The following is a 17,245-nucleotide window of genomic DNA, read 5'->3' on the forward strand; positions in this document are numbered from 1 at the left end:
GAGGCAGTTTCTGTCTTTGTACGGGGCAGCCCTTTTTGGAAAGAAGACTGACAGGCGAAAGCCGAGATCTCCTAGTTTGCTTTTTTAGGTCCTGCTTCTCCAGCTTGTCTCTTATCACATTCCTTTGTATCCTGTGCCTTGGCCCTGTACAGCTGCCTGCGGCTATTTGAACAAGCTATTGTTCTATTTTAAGCCTCCTCACTTGCTGTAGGAATGCCCTCCTTACTAACCTGTGTCCCCATTAAAGTGCTGTTTCAATTTACGTCTTCTGTGCAGCCCTCTCTTTCTTACGATAAACACTTTCGCATGTACCCCTATTGTTATCTGTCTCATTTTATTGTGTTTAGAAATGTATCTGCCTAAACTAAATTGCAAGCTCCGCTGATCCAATAACTCATGTTTATATCCTCTTTATTCCTTACAGTATTATTACCTAGTATAGCACCTTGCTCAGAGCAGTTCTTAGATAATGATTGAATGGATGATTGGATGAGTGAATTAATAATGGAGGAACCAGGAAAGATTGCATGGTGGTACTGAATGTTTCTGCAGAAGTCTTATAGGCACTTAAAAAAAAACTTACAAATTTTTAAAGCTCATTGTGGGGGAAGAAAATAATTGGGAGAGATTGGCGATAAGAGTACAGTAATTGAGAAAGTAACTTTCTTGTCTTTTAAAAATGCTGTAAATATGTTTGTACAGTAAGAGTGAGGGAACATTGAAGCATAAGCCTATACTTCCTAAATTGAATCTCTATATAAATTTTTTAAAAACTTTATTTTCTGTGCTCATTTGATTCATAATAATTCATGGTGTTTTATATACTCTTAACATTGCAAAGCCTGCTTTTATTTATGTAATTACTAGTTTTAATTTCATTTTAATAGTTAAAAAAATAAGTACCTCTAAATTTACCGCCTAAACAAAAGCCAAATTAAAAAAAATTTTTTTATGTGGACCATTTTAAAAATCTTTATTGAATTTGTTACAGTATTGGTTCTATTTTATGTTTTGCTTTTTTGGCCACGAGGCATGTGGGATCTTAGTTTCCCAACCAGGGATCAAACAAACACCCCTTGGTTTGGAAGGCAAAGTCTTAAGCACTGTACCACCAAGAGAGTTTCCCAAAATTGGGTTATTGACGTATACCTAAATAGCGATATGATCTTGCCCATATTCCCCCTGTTTTCTCCTCCCAGGTAAATGATGAGTCTGATTTCTAGGTTAATTTCTTTACATTTGTTTTTATAGTTTTGTGGCATTTTTAATTAGGTATTCTCTAAAAGATTTGTTTTTTGTTTTTTTTTTTTTTTTGAGATTTTACTCTTTTGAAAGGAAATTATGATGTATAAAGTGAGTCCCAGGTGGCTCAGTGGTGAAGAATCGGTCTGCAGTGCAGGAGCTGTAGGAGACGTGGGTTCGATGCCTGGGTTGGGAAGATCCCCTGGAATAGGAAATGGTAACCCACTCCAGTATTCTTGCCTGGAAAATTCCATAGATGGAGGAGCCTGGTAGGCTACAGTCCTTGGAGTCACAAAGAGTCAGACATCAATGAGCACACACACACATGATGTATAGAATCTTTTACACTGAGTGTTTAAACTCCAAGTGCATTGGTGTGTGGAAGCAAAAGACCTTTCGAGGTAGATCTGTGTTTTTTTTTTTCCCCTTCTGGAAACTTTTTTGACAAGAAGAAAATTTAAGTTGTGACAGAATTAAAGCATTTTGATACTTAAATATGTAATACAGTAAAATGCAGGTTTTGAATACATTTTTGTGATACTTGAAAGAAAAGGAACTTTTCCGGGTTAGACCCCCAGGATTTTACTGAAGTCTTAAGGATTTTGTTCTATTGAAAGTTTTAGAAATTACTGCATTAAATTTTAAAGCTACCTAAAGAAAAATTAGTTGAAAAAACATCTAAGAGAAAAAATGATAAGAATAGTAGTCTGTGACTTAGGGGATGGGGACGTGCCTAAAGTCATAGAGAAGAGAGAATAGGAGTTATTCATCAAGTTGGGGGTAAAAAAAGATCAATACTAAAGTAACTTATAAAATTTAAGGGAAGGTAGATTTTGCTTTAGAAATTGACCTGTCAGATGCTTGAAAGCTAAACTGTTTTATTTTTTTTTAAGAAATGCTGAATTCTGGACAGACTCTTGCCTTATTAAATATTAATAGCCCAATTAGCAATGGGGAAGAGTTTGACATCAAGAGAAGCCAGTTAGTTTAAAGGAAGTGCTTGTCATGTAGGTTTGCACAATTTGGGAGAAATTTATGAAACACACCCTAAGTGATGGAAAGAAATGCTGTAGCATGCTCTGTGGCTTTTTTAAGGAATTTATCTATCAATAAACAAGTAATGTACAGATAAATATTTAACATTTGGAAGTTAACCACTAGTGCAAGATAACACTAAAAGGACAAGAAAATTCAGGATTGAGAGTCAAATTAGCACCAATATGATTTCTAAGAGAGCTACATATTTTATACAAAAGAAGTTGACAGAACTGAAGCCAAAATAAGAAATGGAAAATCTCATTCACACACATACACATAACAGCCGATTTAACAACAGAAGGCGACCCTCAGGTCTCCAGATACTTGCTTCAGAACTCTGTAGACCATGAGGTTATTCCTTTGTTAGGAAGATTCCAATCCAATTCAAAGATTTGTAGACCCCGGGTACCCCACCCCTGTTACATTCATTATCTTTTGCTCTGCACCCCAGCGCTTGAGCTCCTTGCATTCCCAGTCTCTTTGCTGGCATCATTATTTGTCATCCAAAATGGAAATTTGGGACCGATCCTTGTTTCTGTCTTCTCACAGACTCTGGTCCACTAGGAAATCAAATGCAGATTGTGGATTCAAAATCTGTGTTCCCATGGCCTCATCAGCTCTCCTCTGAGCTTTTATATAACCTACTGTCTTGACCCTCTCCTGTTCTTTACCCTGATATCCAAGTTGCCTTCTCACGGGGAAATTTGGTTCTCACATGCTGAGAACTTTTCTTTATTATCAGCGCATCCCTCAAAATTAAAAACCCAAATTTTACAGGCATTGCATGCAGAGGTTTTTCCTAACTTGGTGTTGCCATCTACTCCTAACTGTATTCGACAGCTCTGCCATTTGTGTGTTTTATGTCTTCTATCTGGAATCTATTCCTTTCTTTCTTACCTTTATTATTCACAAATGTGTAGGGAGAAGCCTGTTGGTTTGTTCTTAATTTTTAATTGCATAAGTATTAAGTATCCCTTACAATTTAGGAAACTCAGAAAAATCAGAAGTTGGAGGGGTACTTTATATGTTTATTTATGTTTATTAGGTATTTATTTTTTCTTTGCATGCATTTCATGAATGGGGGCTGATTTATTTTTTCTTTACTCCTCATACTACTTTTCCCATAGAAGTTAAGGTTAATGGACATTTTAAATATTTTTTGCCATTACAAATGAGCTTGTAAAGGGCTAAATCAAAGGAAGTTATGGAATACAAATGCAAGTGACACTTGAGTTTTTAGCATAGATGCATTCTTGAAAAGGTTATGTAAAATGGATTTTGATATGTAGAATTTGTGTTTATCTTATAAAGCAAGATGTCCCAGCAGAAAAGATTAATAAGCCCAACTTTCTAATGTGCAGATGTTACGTTTTTATCAGCAATTTAATGCATTGAGAATTGTACATGTTGTACACTGTTTTGATATATTGCAGTAAGTCTGTACTTCCTCCTTAACCCATCTCCAGATTAAAAGCTTATATAGCACAGCAAAAGGATGTGAACATGTCATCATCTGCTGTTTTCATTTGCCCTTGAGTTGGTCAGAGGAGGTGAGTAGTTTCCAGGACCAGCTGTTAACATTAAGATCAAGAGCATACTTTAGGCAAACTTGGTTGTTCAGGCTTCCCTGTTAAAGTATTTGTTTTTATAGGTTTATTGCTTAGTTGGGGCCATAGATATCTGAAGAGTTGATTGCTGACTTCAGCATTACTATGTTAGTTTTTAAAATCTAACTTGAAAACATAAAATATCTAAGAATTCAGTGTTTGGATTATTATGAATCTGTGTGCTGAATGGGAATCAAGAAGTGCTCTTGAGACTTGACACATACAGAATAGAAGTACAACACAGTCACTGAAGACTTTTTTCCCCAAATGTATGTCTAAAATGCAAACTAAAATTAGTTATGTAGATTACTCAAAGATTTCCTGGGTCTGAGAGAAATGAGGCTGAACCTCAAAGTTTGGAAAGCATCACTTTTATTCAAGTGTAAGTTTGTTGATTAATCTTCGAACTATGATCTTTAGAGTGTATTCATATCTTTTTTATTATATATGTCATTGCTATAAAATGTTAATAGAGGTTTTAAGTAATGATAATTTCAGGGGTGGTAACCTTTTGAAGTTTGTAAATTTTTAGATTGCTTAATATTTAGCAAATATCACCAGATTCTGTGTTGTGTACCAAGAGCTTTAAAAGAATAAGGCCAGGCTTATCGTGATGCAGACTAGACCGGGATAGGAAGCACTGTCACAAGTACTGTCATAATGCTCTGATTGCAATACCGGTCTGTGCTGTTCAAAATAGTTTTGGATTTTTTTGAAAACTGAGAAACATACTTGAGGGATCATCGTTAGTCATTCTCTTTTTGTTGATTGTGTGCTATGGTCTAAGGAATGAACTAGACTCTGGGCATTACCACAAAAAATTTAAAAAATCTCTAACATTGCTGGTGCTGATACTTTTTAGAAAAATATGTGAAGGGATGTTTAAATTGAGCAGGAGTCAACTGGTCTGTCTAAACTCTCAACAGTTTTACTCTGAGGTTACCCTTTGTTGACTCTTGAAATATATATATTTTAAAAAAAAACTGTTTTTAACATATGAAAGAAGAAAGTACTTAATGGCCCTTAACTACACTGTCAGAAAAGAAAAAAGTAGTATATGTATGCCAGGCAAAGTCAGTTAATCCCAGTTGATATAAAGTAGAAGCCAACTCCCTGTCTCCTCACAAGATAACCATCATTCATAATTCCTTTTGTATCCTTTTAGAAAAATCCTACATAACATTTTTAAATAATGTAGGCAGTACTTTGGTCCCAAAACACATTTATTATTTTATACTTTTCTTTTACCTCTCAGTGGTACAATATGATAAAAAAAAATTGATAAGACACATTTTGGTAATCTGGTTTTAAAAATAAGTGGAATATGTCAGTGCTCATGCTACCGCACTGTTTTAGTAGAATCTGGTTCTATAATCTGGTAAATTTGTTATTCTTAGGTAATTATGCAAAATGTTTGGAAAATACTGCATTCTCTTTTTTTATAGGTGAAATCCATTATTAAATGTGAATACTTAAACACTTCTACTCTGAATCTTCTGATTAATTTGCTTAGGGGAAATGATTTGCTCCTCAATCTTGGATATATCATTTATCCCCTTCACTTTTGTGTTAAAACTGTAATGAGATCATGTTTCATGCATAGATCATTCCTTTGTTGGCATTTTTAAAAAACATGCTAATGCTAACAAAGATTATGCGTCAACTAGATTGATTTTTCAGAGGAAAAATGTCTTTTCCTCCAAAAGGAGAGTTAAACTAATAGTAACTTAGCTGTGTAGCATGGTGGAAATCAGTAATACTTTTACAGTTCTGTTTTCATGTACATGGACTTTTAAGATATAAAATGCAGCTATGTATTCCTCTCATCAGTTTCTTTTTATCATTTTTTAGAGTCTTTTACCCTTGAAGTAACTTGATATATTCGTATTGTTATTTCAGTAAAGCATATCAGGATGGCAAAAATAGCATTATAGAATTAATTAATAACATAGACAAAGAAATAGTGAGATCATTAAAAACTCAGTTCCTTCTGTAATTTAAATTTCAAGAGTTATGATGCAGACTTTTGTTTATAAATTAGTCACTCTGATAGAGTTTATGGATATAATTTTTTATATGATTTGTTTTTATTTTGTTTAGAGAAATGTGTAGTAATACATTCCATAAATAATTACATGGGCTTAAAGATAGAATTTTTTTATTTTATGCACATTCTGTTAGTAATAATTACAATATGTAAGATACAGATTTTGTTTTAATGACGGTTCTGTAATCTGTGTTTTTCCTTCTCTTTGAATAAAAACTCTAAATTCTACATAATTTGTATTTGTTTTCATCTACATTGTTGAGCTTTGTGAATTTACCTCTGGGTGAGGTATCCTGATACTTTTACCAAAAAGCACTCCTAGAGTATCTCTTCAGATAGATTATTCCAGGAAAGGGAGGAAGATTTGCTGTGTTATTTGACATGTTGTGAGTGATGAATGAGCTGAGTAACAAAGGCAAATGAAAGAGAGATAACAAACTTGAAGAATTGCAGAGGTTGTAGTCCAGTTAAGTGTGGCAGCACTAGATTATCTAAGTTTAACAGTATTTGTCCAGGCTGAGGCCAAAGAATTTGGAGCTATTTTCAGAGGCAAATAGTGCGCTTATTTTAGAAGCATGTTTGACCATTACGTGACATATTTTGGCAACTTTTCATAGCATCTGGGTCTCATCTAAACAGATATATTTGGGATTGTTGTAGATGCATGTTTTCCCTATTCAATTATTAGACTGGAATTTGCTGTTTACAATGAGGTGGCCATACATATGTTAGAATTCTGGGTGGTTGGGGTTTAGATGCAGAAGAGTTATGCTAGTATACTGGCTAGATTGGGTTTCCCAGGTGGCACAGTGGTAAGGAATCTGCCTGCCAGTGCAGGGGATATCAGAGACACAGGTTCAATCCCTCGGTCGGGAGGATCCCCTGGAGTAGGAAATGGCAACCCACTCCAGCATTCTTGCCTGGAAAGTTCCATTGGTGGAGGAGCCGGGTAGGCCCCAGCTGGTGGGGGTACAGGGTCCGCCGTGGCTGAGCAGGAACACTGGCTGGACTGTGGGGCTAGTCCACTGTTTTCTTTTCTAAACCACCGCTGCAACAAAACATCTAAATGAGGAGTTCCCCTCCCTCCCTGAGTGTGGTAACTACCAATTATGTATTAAAAATGTTTCTTGTAAAAGGTGTCCTTGTTTTGCTGAACAAATTTTGAAATGTTCGTGACTTTGATGACTTCCTTTCTGTTCCATACTTGGAGTTCGCTCACAGCTACATGCCTTTATGATTACCTTCTAGATTTCAGTTCTTGTCTAGTTAAAGTTTTATTGTTATTCACAAGCTATAAATTATATATTCATATGTTTAAATTACTTTCTCGTTGATTACTTACATTAGTTATGGGCAAGTAGAAACATGACTGATGACTTGACATTCTGCCACAAAATGGTATTCCTCTCCTGACGCATTACAACTTTATTGAATGGTAATTCCTAATTGTTTTCTAAATACTTAGGATAAAAATGTGTTACTACTGGTTATAGGGAAGGCATTATTTGAACATAAAATACATTCTTCCTTTTCATATTTGGGAGCAGGATTGCCCCTGTCCTATTGGACAGCTTCTTTGTTCTTCTTAAGTATCAACAGCTCTTAAGCTTGGAGGTTGTTGTACGGGAGGACAAATGATTTTCTCTCTACTATTCTTAGTTCTTAGCTGAGACCCTTGTAATAAAAGATAGATTACAAGAGAAACAATAGAAGTTTATTAACATGCGTACCTTGTGTACCCGTGGAAGATACTCAGGGGAAAATGAGGAGCTCAGAGTGGTGACTTTAGAATTCAGGATTAGATACGGCTCAATTCAGGAAAAGCAGAGGAAGGATACAGGCCTCTTAAGGGAGTTGCATGATTTTTAAGAGATGAATAGGCCTTAGAAGAATAGATAGGATAGATGATAACCTGTGAGGAAGTTTGTCTGGGTACGCTGTCGGCTTCCAGTCTTCTTTTCTGTGATAAGAGCCAATCCTCTCTGATCGATGAAACTCCCAGGGAGGGGTTTGTGACAGTTGAATTCCTTTGGGAGGATCTGTCTTTAGGCAGAGAGTAGAGTTCAGAGAAAGCCTTTGCCTGCATTGGCTAGATTTCAGGTGCCTACAGCGCAAAATAATTAATATGTCATTAATTATGGTGGCATGTTGATGAGTGCCTACAATTGTATTTTGGAGTGGCATATTCTGCTGCTCTTCATCACCAACTCTGTTTTTGCATCCTTGGTGTACAGTATTCACTTCACCTGACCTTTTCTCTCTCTGTTATTTGTCAATGTAAAATAGTACCGGCGTGATGGATAGGTAGGAAATTATAGCTGAGGTAGTGCATTGTCTGATCCACAGTGCATCTGGAGTACTTACACATTTTCCCCAGGCAGGCAAGACCTTGATTTCACTGCACTCTTACTTTGAGGTAGACAGAAAAATAAAGTTTAGGCCCTCGGTGGTTAGGTATACATTGTGTTTTTGTTAAGTTTGTATTGCATTTTGTGGATTTGGCACAGTTTATCCATTTATCAGTTAATGGTTTGTTTCCAGTTTGGGGTGATGAAGTGTTCGCCTGTAGGTCTTTGTACACATACATTTTTCACTTCTTTTGATTAGATACCAAATTCAGTTCCCCATTTAATCAGCTTTGCACCCTTTGTGAAAGTTAGTTGACCAAATGAAATAAGTCAGAGGAAGACAAATCCCGTGTGATGTCACTTATATGTGGAATCTAAAAATGCCAAACTTATAGAAAAAGAAACTAGAGTGGTGGTTACCAGAGGTTAGGGTGGTGGGGAGATGGGAAGATGTAGGTCAAAGGGTACAAACTTCCAGTTTGCTGGAATTTTATTATATTAAATTAAACATATTAAATTATTGTAATTAATATATTAAATATATTAAATAATAAATATTAATAATTATATAATTGATAAGTTAAATGTATTAAATTATTGTAATTAATATATTACTATATTAAATTATTAAATATATATTAAATTATTATAATATATTAAATTATATTAAATTATATTAAAAATAAAATTTCATCAGTTGTTTCTTTTCTGTATATCTTAAGTAACATAGTTGTTTATATGGTGTGCAAAATCATAAAGGTACGGTAGCTGCTTTGCTATGATTTTAATAACTCTTAACTAGTTGATTCAAATTGTGTTCTATAACTTCATTTAGAATAGCATACACTAAGGCTTCATTATAAAAGCCTTAAAAGGTAACATGTTTCCATAATTGTCATTTTCAGTGTAGGGCAGATACAAACATGTTTTTAAAATTACACGTAACTCTACTTGCAGCATTTGGTTGTTAGGATTCATTCTCATTTTTAAACTATTTTTATGAATCAGGATTGAGGCTTCCCTGGTGGCTTAGATGATAAGAATCTGCCTGCATTGTGGGAGACCTGGGTTTGATCTCTGGGTTGGGAAGATCCCCTGGTGGAGGGCATGGCAACCCACTCCAGTATTCTTGTCTGGAGAATTCCCATGGACAGAGGAGCCTGGCGGGCTATTGTCCATGGGGTTGCAGAGTTCGACACAACTGAGCGACTGATTACACACTGCCTGCAGCATTTGATTGTCAGGATTCATTCTCATTTTTAGACTATTTTATGAGTCAGGATTAAAGTTTAGTAAGAAGACTGCCGTGCAACTGAGTTGCTAATTGTTTACTGCATCTTAATTACAGAGAAAGGTTTCCTTTCCTTTCTTCCTCTTTGCTCATTTTTTGGTTTTGGTTTGTTTTCTAAAGGGTTTAGATCAAGGAAGCTACAAATTGGAAGAATAAAGTCTCAAATTTTGTTTTACATGTATTCATAAATGTATCTGACAGGCATTGAGTTGGCCAAAAAGTTCATTCAAGTTTTTCCGTACACTGTTACAGAAAACCTGAGCGAGCTTTTTGACCACCTCAGTACTTCAGCAGTCCGTGTTGTCACTGGTTGAAGTGCTGTAAAGCAACTATATTGTTTGCTTTTCTCCTGCAGACCTACTTTTTTCTTTTCTTTCTTGATGCCAAGAAGTTTTATAAAGTAAGAAAAGAGCTCCTTAGGGAGTTGTCAACTATGGGAAAAATTTTTAGCAGTTAACTTGTGGAAGAATAGAGTAATTCATGTCATCTTGTAAAGATCATCATCTATTGTCTAGGCCCTTGTCTTACTGAAATAAATGCAAGATGTGTAAAGTAAAGCATAGCTTAAAATTTATCATGGTATAGGTCTTTCCTGACTTGTAATCTGCAGTGGAGGAAACTTTGATAGATTCTTGGAAGAGGATATCGTAGATGCTCAAGCTATCTTAGAAGTTTTCTGTTAGGCGTGAAAATGATATACAAAAACCAGTATTTAAAATATCTGTAACCTGTTACCAGGAGATTAATATATAATTCAATATATAAATTAAATGTATATTTGCTTTTATTCTACAAGTGAAATAATTATAGCACAAACAGTTCACCATACCATTCTGATAATTTCCACAACTTGTGTTGAGTTTTAGAATTATTAATATGGTCTTAGTTGTTACCACTTTTAATGAATTCCTGTTTGAACTACAGTTTGACTAAGTTGCATTAAATGACTACCATTAAAATGATAGTCATTAAGTAACATGGAGTTGTGATGAGCAGAGACTTTCTCTTAATATCAATAATATTGTTTATAGTGCTTAATTGTCTCTTCAGTTTTTAAGGGCGGTTACTGTCAAACATTTTTTCCAACTCCTATGATATGAAATTTGATATTTCTTCTTGGTCAGCTGGGCCAGAGTGAGACAGTGTGTGCTCTTTTCTTGGGCGGCCTGTGTTTGAATCCTGGCTCTGGCGACTAAATATAAGCTGGTAGATAGTGTCAAGATGGGAGAATTTTGAGAGACTGATTAGTAGAAACCAGCCAGTCAGGAAGGATGCCATGAGTGGTGTCCTGAAGGCCCCCATTTATGCCACGAAGTCACCCTTTGTTGGGTGATGGAAAGCTCTGAAGAGTGGCCTGGGTTGTGGGTAGGACATTCAGGGGTTTGAAAGTGTTAGTCACTCAGTTATGTCTGACTCTTTGTGACCCCGTGGACTGTAGCTCCAGGCAAGAATACTGGAGTGGGTTTCCATTTTCTTCTCCAGGGGCTCTTCCTGACCCAGGGTTTGAACCTGAGTCTCCTGCATTGCAGGGAGATTCCTTACCATCTAGCCACTAGGGAAGCCCTTTTCAAGGTGTTTGGGCAGCATCTATTTTCAACCGTGATGAAAATGCTTCGGTACTGCAATGACTAGTCTATCCGTACTGGTGCATGTTGGCCCAGTGTCAGCCTGAGTTGTTGTATATTAGGCAGAAGAGTGAAATTCAAAAACTCAATCTCTTGCTAACCTGTCTCTATAACCTTCTGTGTCATCTCGACTCCAAATATCTGCCCATTTGACAAAGTTATGTACCCTATTACCACCTAGTTTCTGCCATTCTTAGTCTGTTCATCTGCTGCTGCCTGAAACATCCTGGTCTAGTATTACTTGACAGGCATTTTAAAGGTTTAATCTAGGACTAATTGATGTCACCTGGTTACTGGTTTATTCAGAAGCAAGTCTTGTCAATAGATCTTTGGAAAGCAAAGGATAAAGATATTGCTACTAGTTTGAATTCCTTGAAAGTTGCTTTTTTTGTGTTCATGTAGCTTCTCTTAGCTTGCCAAGGAATTTGTGTTCCTGTTTGATTTACCAATTGTATTAGTTTCTTAGAGCTGCCCTAACACACAAACAAGGTAGCTTACACAACAGAAATTTATGTCACAGTTCTGGAGGTTAAAAGTTCAGAATCAAGGTGTCAGCAGAATGAGTTGCGTCTGAGGGCTGTGAATAAAAGTCTGTTTCAGACTGGTTTCTAGTGACTTTCTGGCAATCATGTTCATCTCTTTACACAGTCTTCCCTCTGTGCATGTCTGTGTTCACATTTCCCCTTTTGTGTTAGTCTAATGACTTGCACAAGCTGGAATCAAGATTGCTGGGAGAAATATCAATAATCTCAGATATGCAGATGACCACCACCCTTATGGCAGAGAGTGAAGAGGAACTAAAAAGCCTCTTGATGAAAGTGAAAGAGGAGAGTGAAAAAGTTGGCTTAAAGCTCAACATTCAGAAAACTAAGATCATGGCATCTGGTCCCATCACTTCATGGGAAATAGATGTGGAAACAGTGGCTGACTTTATTTTTGGGGGGCTCCAAAATCACTGAAGATGGTGATTGCAGCCATGAAATTAAAAGATGCTTACTCCTTGGAAGGAAAGTTATGACCAACCTAGATATCATATTAAAAAGCAGAGACATTACTTTGCCAACAAAGGTCCATCTAGTCAAGGCTATGGTTTTTCCAGTGGTCATGTATGTATGTGAGAGTTGGATGGTGAAGAAAGCTGAACACCGAAGAGTTGATGCTTTTGAACTGTGGTGTTGGAGAAGACTCTTGAGAGTCCCTTGGACTGCAAGGAGATCCAACCAGTCCATCCTAGAGATCAGTCCTGGGTGTTCATTGGAAGGACCAATGCTGAAGCTGAAACTCCAATACTTTGGCCACCTGATACAAAGAGCTGACTCATTGGAAAAGACCCTGATGCTGGGAGGGGTTGGGGGCAGGAGGAGAAGGGGACGACAGAGGATGAGATGGCTGGATGACATCACCAATTCTATGGACATGAATTTGAGTAAACTCCGGGAGTTGTGATGGACAGGGAGGCCTGGCGTGCTGCGATTCATGGGGTCGCAAAGAGTTGGACATGACTGAGCGACTGAACTGAACTGAACTGAATGACTTCATCTTGACTTTATCTGCAGAGTCTGTATTTCTAAATGAGGCTACCTTCTGAGGTATTGGGGGTTAGAACTTCAGCGTAATTTTGCGGAGTCAGTTCAGCCAGTACCACCAGTATTAAAATTTTAATTTTGTTTCAGTGATAGAAGTTTGAAGATATGTTACATTGGCTTTGTTGTTGTTTATGCTGTTTAAATATCTTAAATATTTTCTAAAGTCTAAACAGATTTTTTTCCTAAATGATACTCTAGAGATTAGCAGTCATCTAGATTATCTAATTAATAGTCATTTTCTATGGCTATATTTACTACTTTGGGAAAATATTTTAGCTTTTGAAATTTTAATGTAATTAAAGGATGATGTGATGAATGACAATTTCAAGATGTGGAAACCCTTCTGGTAAAACGTGTACAGTCTAGCCTTGGTATATTATATTTTTATTGTACTCCTTCCTTAGGCAATGATTAATTTTCTTATTTCCAGAAAGCTTCCACAAGATAATGAGAACAACCTCTTACATTTAGTATTATAATGTGTTCTGTTGTCCACCAATTCTTGATTAGATTTGTACATTTACTTTAGAACTTCCTTAAAATTCTTCATGTTATGTTGTATTCACAGGTGTAATTAAAAAATATTTTTAATCAAATGGGGAATTCTTTTTTTTTAAAATAAAAATCATTGGGAAAATACTAGATGACATAAATATTCCCTATAGCCACCTTTAGTATACTAATAGCATAAACATGTTTGTGCAGGTTTTGTCTGGATCATCTCGTCAAAGTTATTCACCTCCTGGCTATCAAGATTTCAGTAAGTGGGAGTCAGTGCTGAAAATAAAGGAAGGACTACTAAGGCAGAAAGAGATTGTAATTGACCGGTGAGTCTTATTTTTTTTTTTTACTGAGTATTTCAGGCGTGCAGAAGTGTAGACTAATAAAGCAAGTATCTTTGTACCTACCACTTAGAGTTTAAGAAATAGAACCTTACAAGGACATTGAAGTCTCATGTCTGTCTATCCCCAGTCCCAGACATTTCCAGAATTTTGCCTATTTGAGTACCAAAGCTCTGAAAAAAAAATTATTTTAAACTGAATAGACTCCTGATTATTCTGAGCAATAAATCTTAATATTAATTATTTATGATCTATATTGGTTCTACATCATTTGTGTATACTTTGGGGATAATTAAGTATGTTGTATATCATGGTAATTGGAAGATAGTTTTGAGAAGGCATTTTTCCTTAATCACTGCTAGTTACTACTTATTTCCATGTGCTTTTATGAGATAAAGTAGTAGATAATTTAATCTTAAAATTAAATTACTCAAACCTTTTGAATATATTTAATAGCTGAAATTTCAAAAGATTTTGCTTAGAAACTTTAACAGTGTTAAGTGTGATCTGCTGGAATATAAACTAGTGCATAGACCTCCTGACTTCCTTCTTCTCCACTACGTTCTCAGCATCTTGAACAGAGCCTGGCATGTAGTACATATGCGTAGTGCTTGATAACGTCCATGCCTGGTAAATGAATGAAGATCGCAAGAGATAATTACAATTGATTTTATGAAAAACTATCTTAAAATATTAGCTGTTTCTAGTGTAAGTAAATTTTATATATAAGTATAGACACAGTTGGATGTATATTTTTAATACTTAATTTATTGTATATACTTGATATACAATATGATTTATTGTATATAGTAGAGATCTCTTCAAGATAATCAGAGATATCAATGGAACATTTCATACAAAGATGGACTCGATAAAGGACAGAAATGGTATGAACCTAACAGAAGCAGAAGATATTAAGAAGAGGTGGCAGGAATACACAGAAGAACTATACAAAAACACAACCAGATAATCACGATGGTGTGATCACTCACCTAGAGCCAGACATCTTGGAATGTGAAGTCAAGTGGGCTTTAGAAAGCATCACTGTGAACAAAGCTAGTGGAGGTGATGAAATTCCAGTTGAGCTATTTCAAATCCTGAAAGACGATGCTGTGAAAGTGCTACACTCAATATGTCAGCAAATTTGGAAAACTCAGCAGTGGTCACAGGACTGGAAAAGGTCAGTTTTCATTCCAGTCCTCAAGAAAGGCAATCCCAAAGAATGCTCGAAGTACTGCACAATTGCACTCATCTCACACACTAGTAAAGTAATGCTCAAAATTCTCCAAGCCAGGCTTCAGCAATACGTGAACCATGAACTTCCAGATGTTCAAGCTGGTTTTAGAAAAAGCAGAGGAACCAGAGATCAAATTGCCAACATCTGCTGGATCATCGAAAAAGCATGAGAGTGCCAGAAAGACATCTATTTCTGTTTTATTGACTATGCCAAAGCCTTCGACTGTGTGGATCACAATAATCTGGAAAATTCTGAAAGAGATGGGAATACGAGACCACCTGACCTGTCTCTTGAGAAACCGGTATGCAGGTCAGGAAGCAACAGTTAGAACTGAACCTGGAACAACAGACTGGTTCCAAATAGGAAAAGGAGTACGTCAAGGCTGTATATTGTCACCCTGCTTATTTAACTTATATGCAGAGTACATCATGAGAAACGCTGGGCTGGAAGAAGCACAAGCTGGAATCAAAATTGCCAGGAGAAATATCAATAACCTCAGATATGCAGACGACACCACTCTTACGGCAGAAAGTGAAGAGGAAGCCTCTTGATGAAAGTGAAGGAGGAGAGTGAAAAAGTTGGCTTAAAGCTCAACATTCAGAAAACTAAGATCATGGCATCTGATTCCATCACTTCATGGGAAATAGATGGGGACACAGTGGAAACAGTGTCAGACTTTATTTTTTGGGGCTCCAAAATCACTGGAGATGGTGATTGCAGCCATGAAACTAATAGACGCTTACTCCTTTGAAGGAAAGTTATGACTAACCTAGATAGCATATTAAAAAGCAGAGACATTATTTTGCCAACAAAGGTCTGTCTAGTCAAGGCTATGGTTTTTCCAGTGGTCATGTATGTATGTGAGAGTTGGATGGTGAAGAAAACTGCAACGCTGAAGAATTGATGCTTTTGAACTGTGGTGTTGGAGAAGACTCTTGAGAGTCCCTTGAACTGTAAGGAGATCCAACCAGTCCATCCTGAAGGAGATCAGTCCTGAGTGTTCATTGGAAGGACTGATGCTGAAGCTGAAACTCCAACACTTTGGCCAACTCATGCGAAGAGTTGACTCATTGGAAAAGACCCTGATGCTGGGGGGGATTGGGGACAGGAGGAGAAGGGGACGACAGAGGATGAGATGGCTGGATGGCATCACCGACTCGATGGACTTGGGTTTGGGTAGACTCCAGGAGTTGGTGATGGACAGGGAGACCTGACGTGCTGCGATTCATGGGGTCACAAGGAGTCGGACACGATTGAGCGACTGAACTGAACTGAACTGATATCCTTGAAATTAATGCTGTTTTTAAACAGACCAAAATTCAGACTTTCTTTAATATGAATAGACTTGCCCTCAATGAGCATCACTCAGCTTTTATTATTTTTCAGACACCATTATACCATTCTATTGAGTGTAAGTTAATAGATGTCTTAGTTCATTTGGTCCGCTATAACAAAATACCGTAGACTGGTTGGCTTATTGCTGTTCAGTCACTCAGTTGTGTCTGACTCTTTGTGACCCCATGGACTGCAGCACGCCAGGCTTCCCCGTCCTTCACCATCTCCCAGAGTTTGCTCAAACTCATGTCCATTGAGTCGGTAATGCCATTCAACCATCTCGTCCTCTGTCATCCCCTTCTCCTCCTGCCTTCAATCTTTCCCAGCATCACTGTACAGGAGGTGCTGATGAAAACCATCCCCAAGAAAAAGAAATGCAAAGAGGCAAAACGGTAGTCTAAGGAGGCCTTACAAATAACTGAGATAAGAAGAGAAGTGAAAGGTAAAGGAGAAAAGGAAAGATATACCCATCTAAATGCAGAGTTCCAAAGAATAGCAAGGAGAGATAAGAATGCCTTTTTAAATGAACAATGCAAAGAAATAGAGGGAAACAACAGAATGCTTAGAGACAATAAATATTTATTTCTTCCACTTCTAGAGGCTGGAAAGTCCAAGGCACTGGCCAATTCAGTGAGAATCTGGTGAGAGCCAACTTCCTGGTTCATAGATGGCCATCTTCTTGCTGTAGCCTCACATGGTGACAGGGGCAAGGGAGCTCTCCAAAGCTTCTTTTGTAGTGATTCTAACTGCATTTGTGAGAACTCTACCTTTGTTACCTATCACTTCCCAAAGCCCTTCCACCTCCACCTTCTATGACACATGTTGGGCATTAGGATTTAATGTATGAATCTCAGGAAGGCTCCTAACATTCAGTCTATGGAAGTAAGATAATTATTAATAAAATCTATTAAATATATTTATATTTGTCCATTTTGTATATATAGAAGGATACTAAGGAAATAATCCAAAATCACAGAGTTGCTCAGTTGGCCAATTCTTGTTTTAATTAAAAATAATCTTTTATTGATGTATAGTTGATTACAATAT

The 17,245-nt window shown here is 36.7% G+C and overlaps 1 protein-coding gene across 2 annotated transcripts in view; it reads left to right on the plus strand.

The window, feature by feature from the left end:
- CEP85L (centrosomal protein 85 like) overlaps positions 1-17,245 on the plus strand; it is a 129,304-nt gene that overhangs the window by 67,210 nt on the left and 44,849 nt on the right. For both annotated transcript variants that reach the window (XM_065911690.1, XM_065911691.1), the window contains exon 4: positions 13,490-13,611. In XM_065911690.1, coding sequence (XP_065767762.1) covers positions 13,490-13,611 — 122 coding nt within the window. The remainder of the gene's footprint in view (positions 1-13,489; positions 13,612-17,245) is intronic.

This window comes from Muntiacus reevesi, chromosome 19, assembly GCF_963930625.1.
Source record: "Muntiacus reevesi chromosome 19, mMunRee1.1, whole genome shotgun sequence".
NCBI classification, from domain to species: Eukaryota; Metazoa; Chordata; class Mammalia; order Artiodactyla; family Cervidae; genus Muntiacus; species Muntiacus reevesi.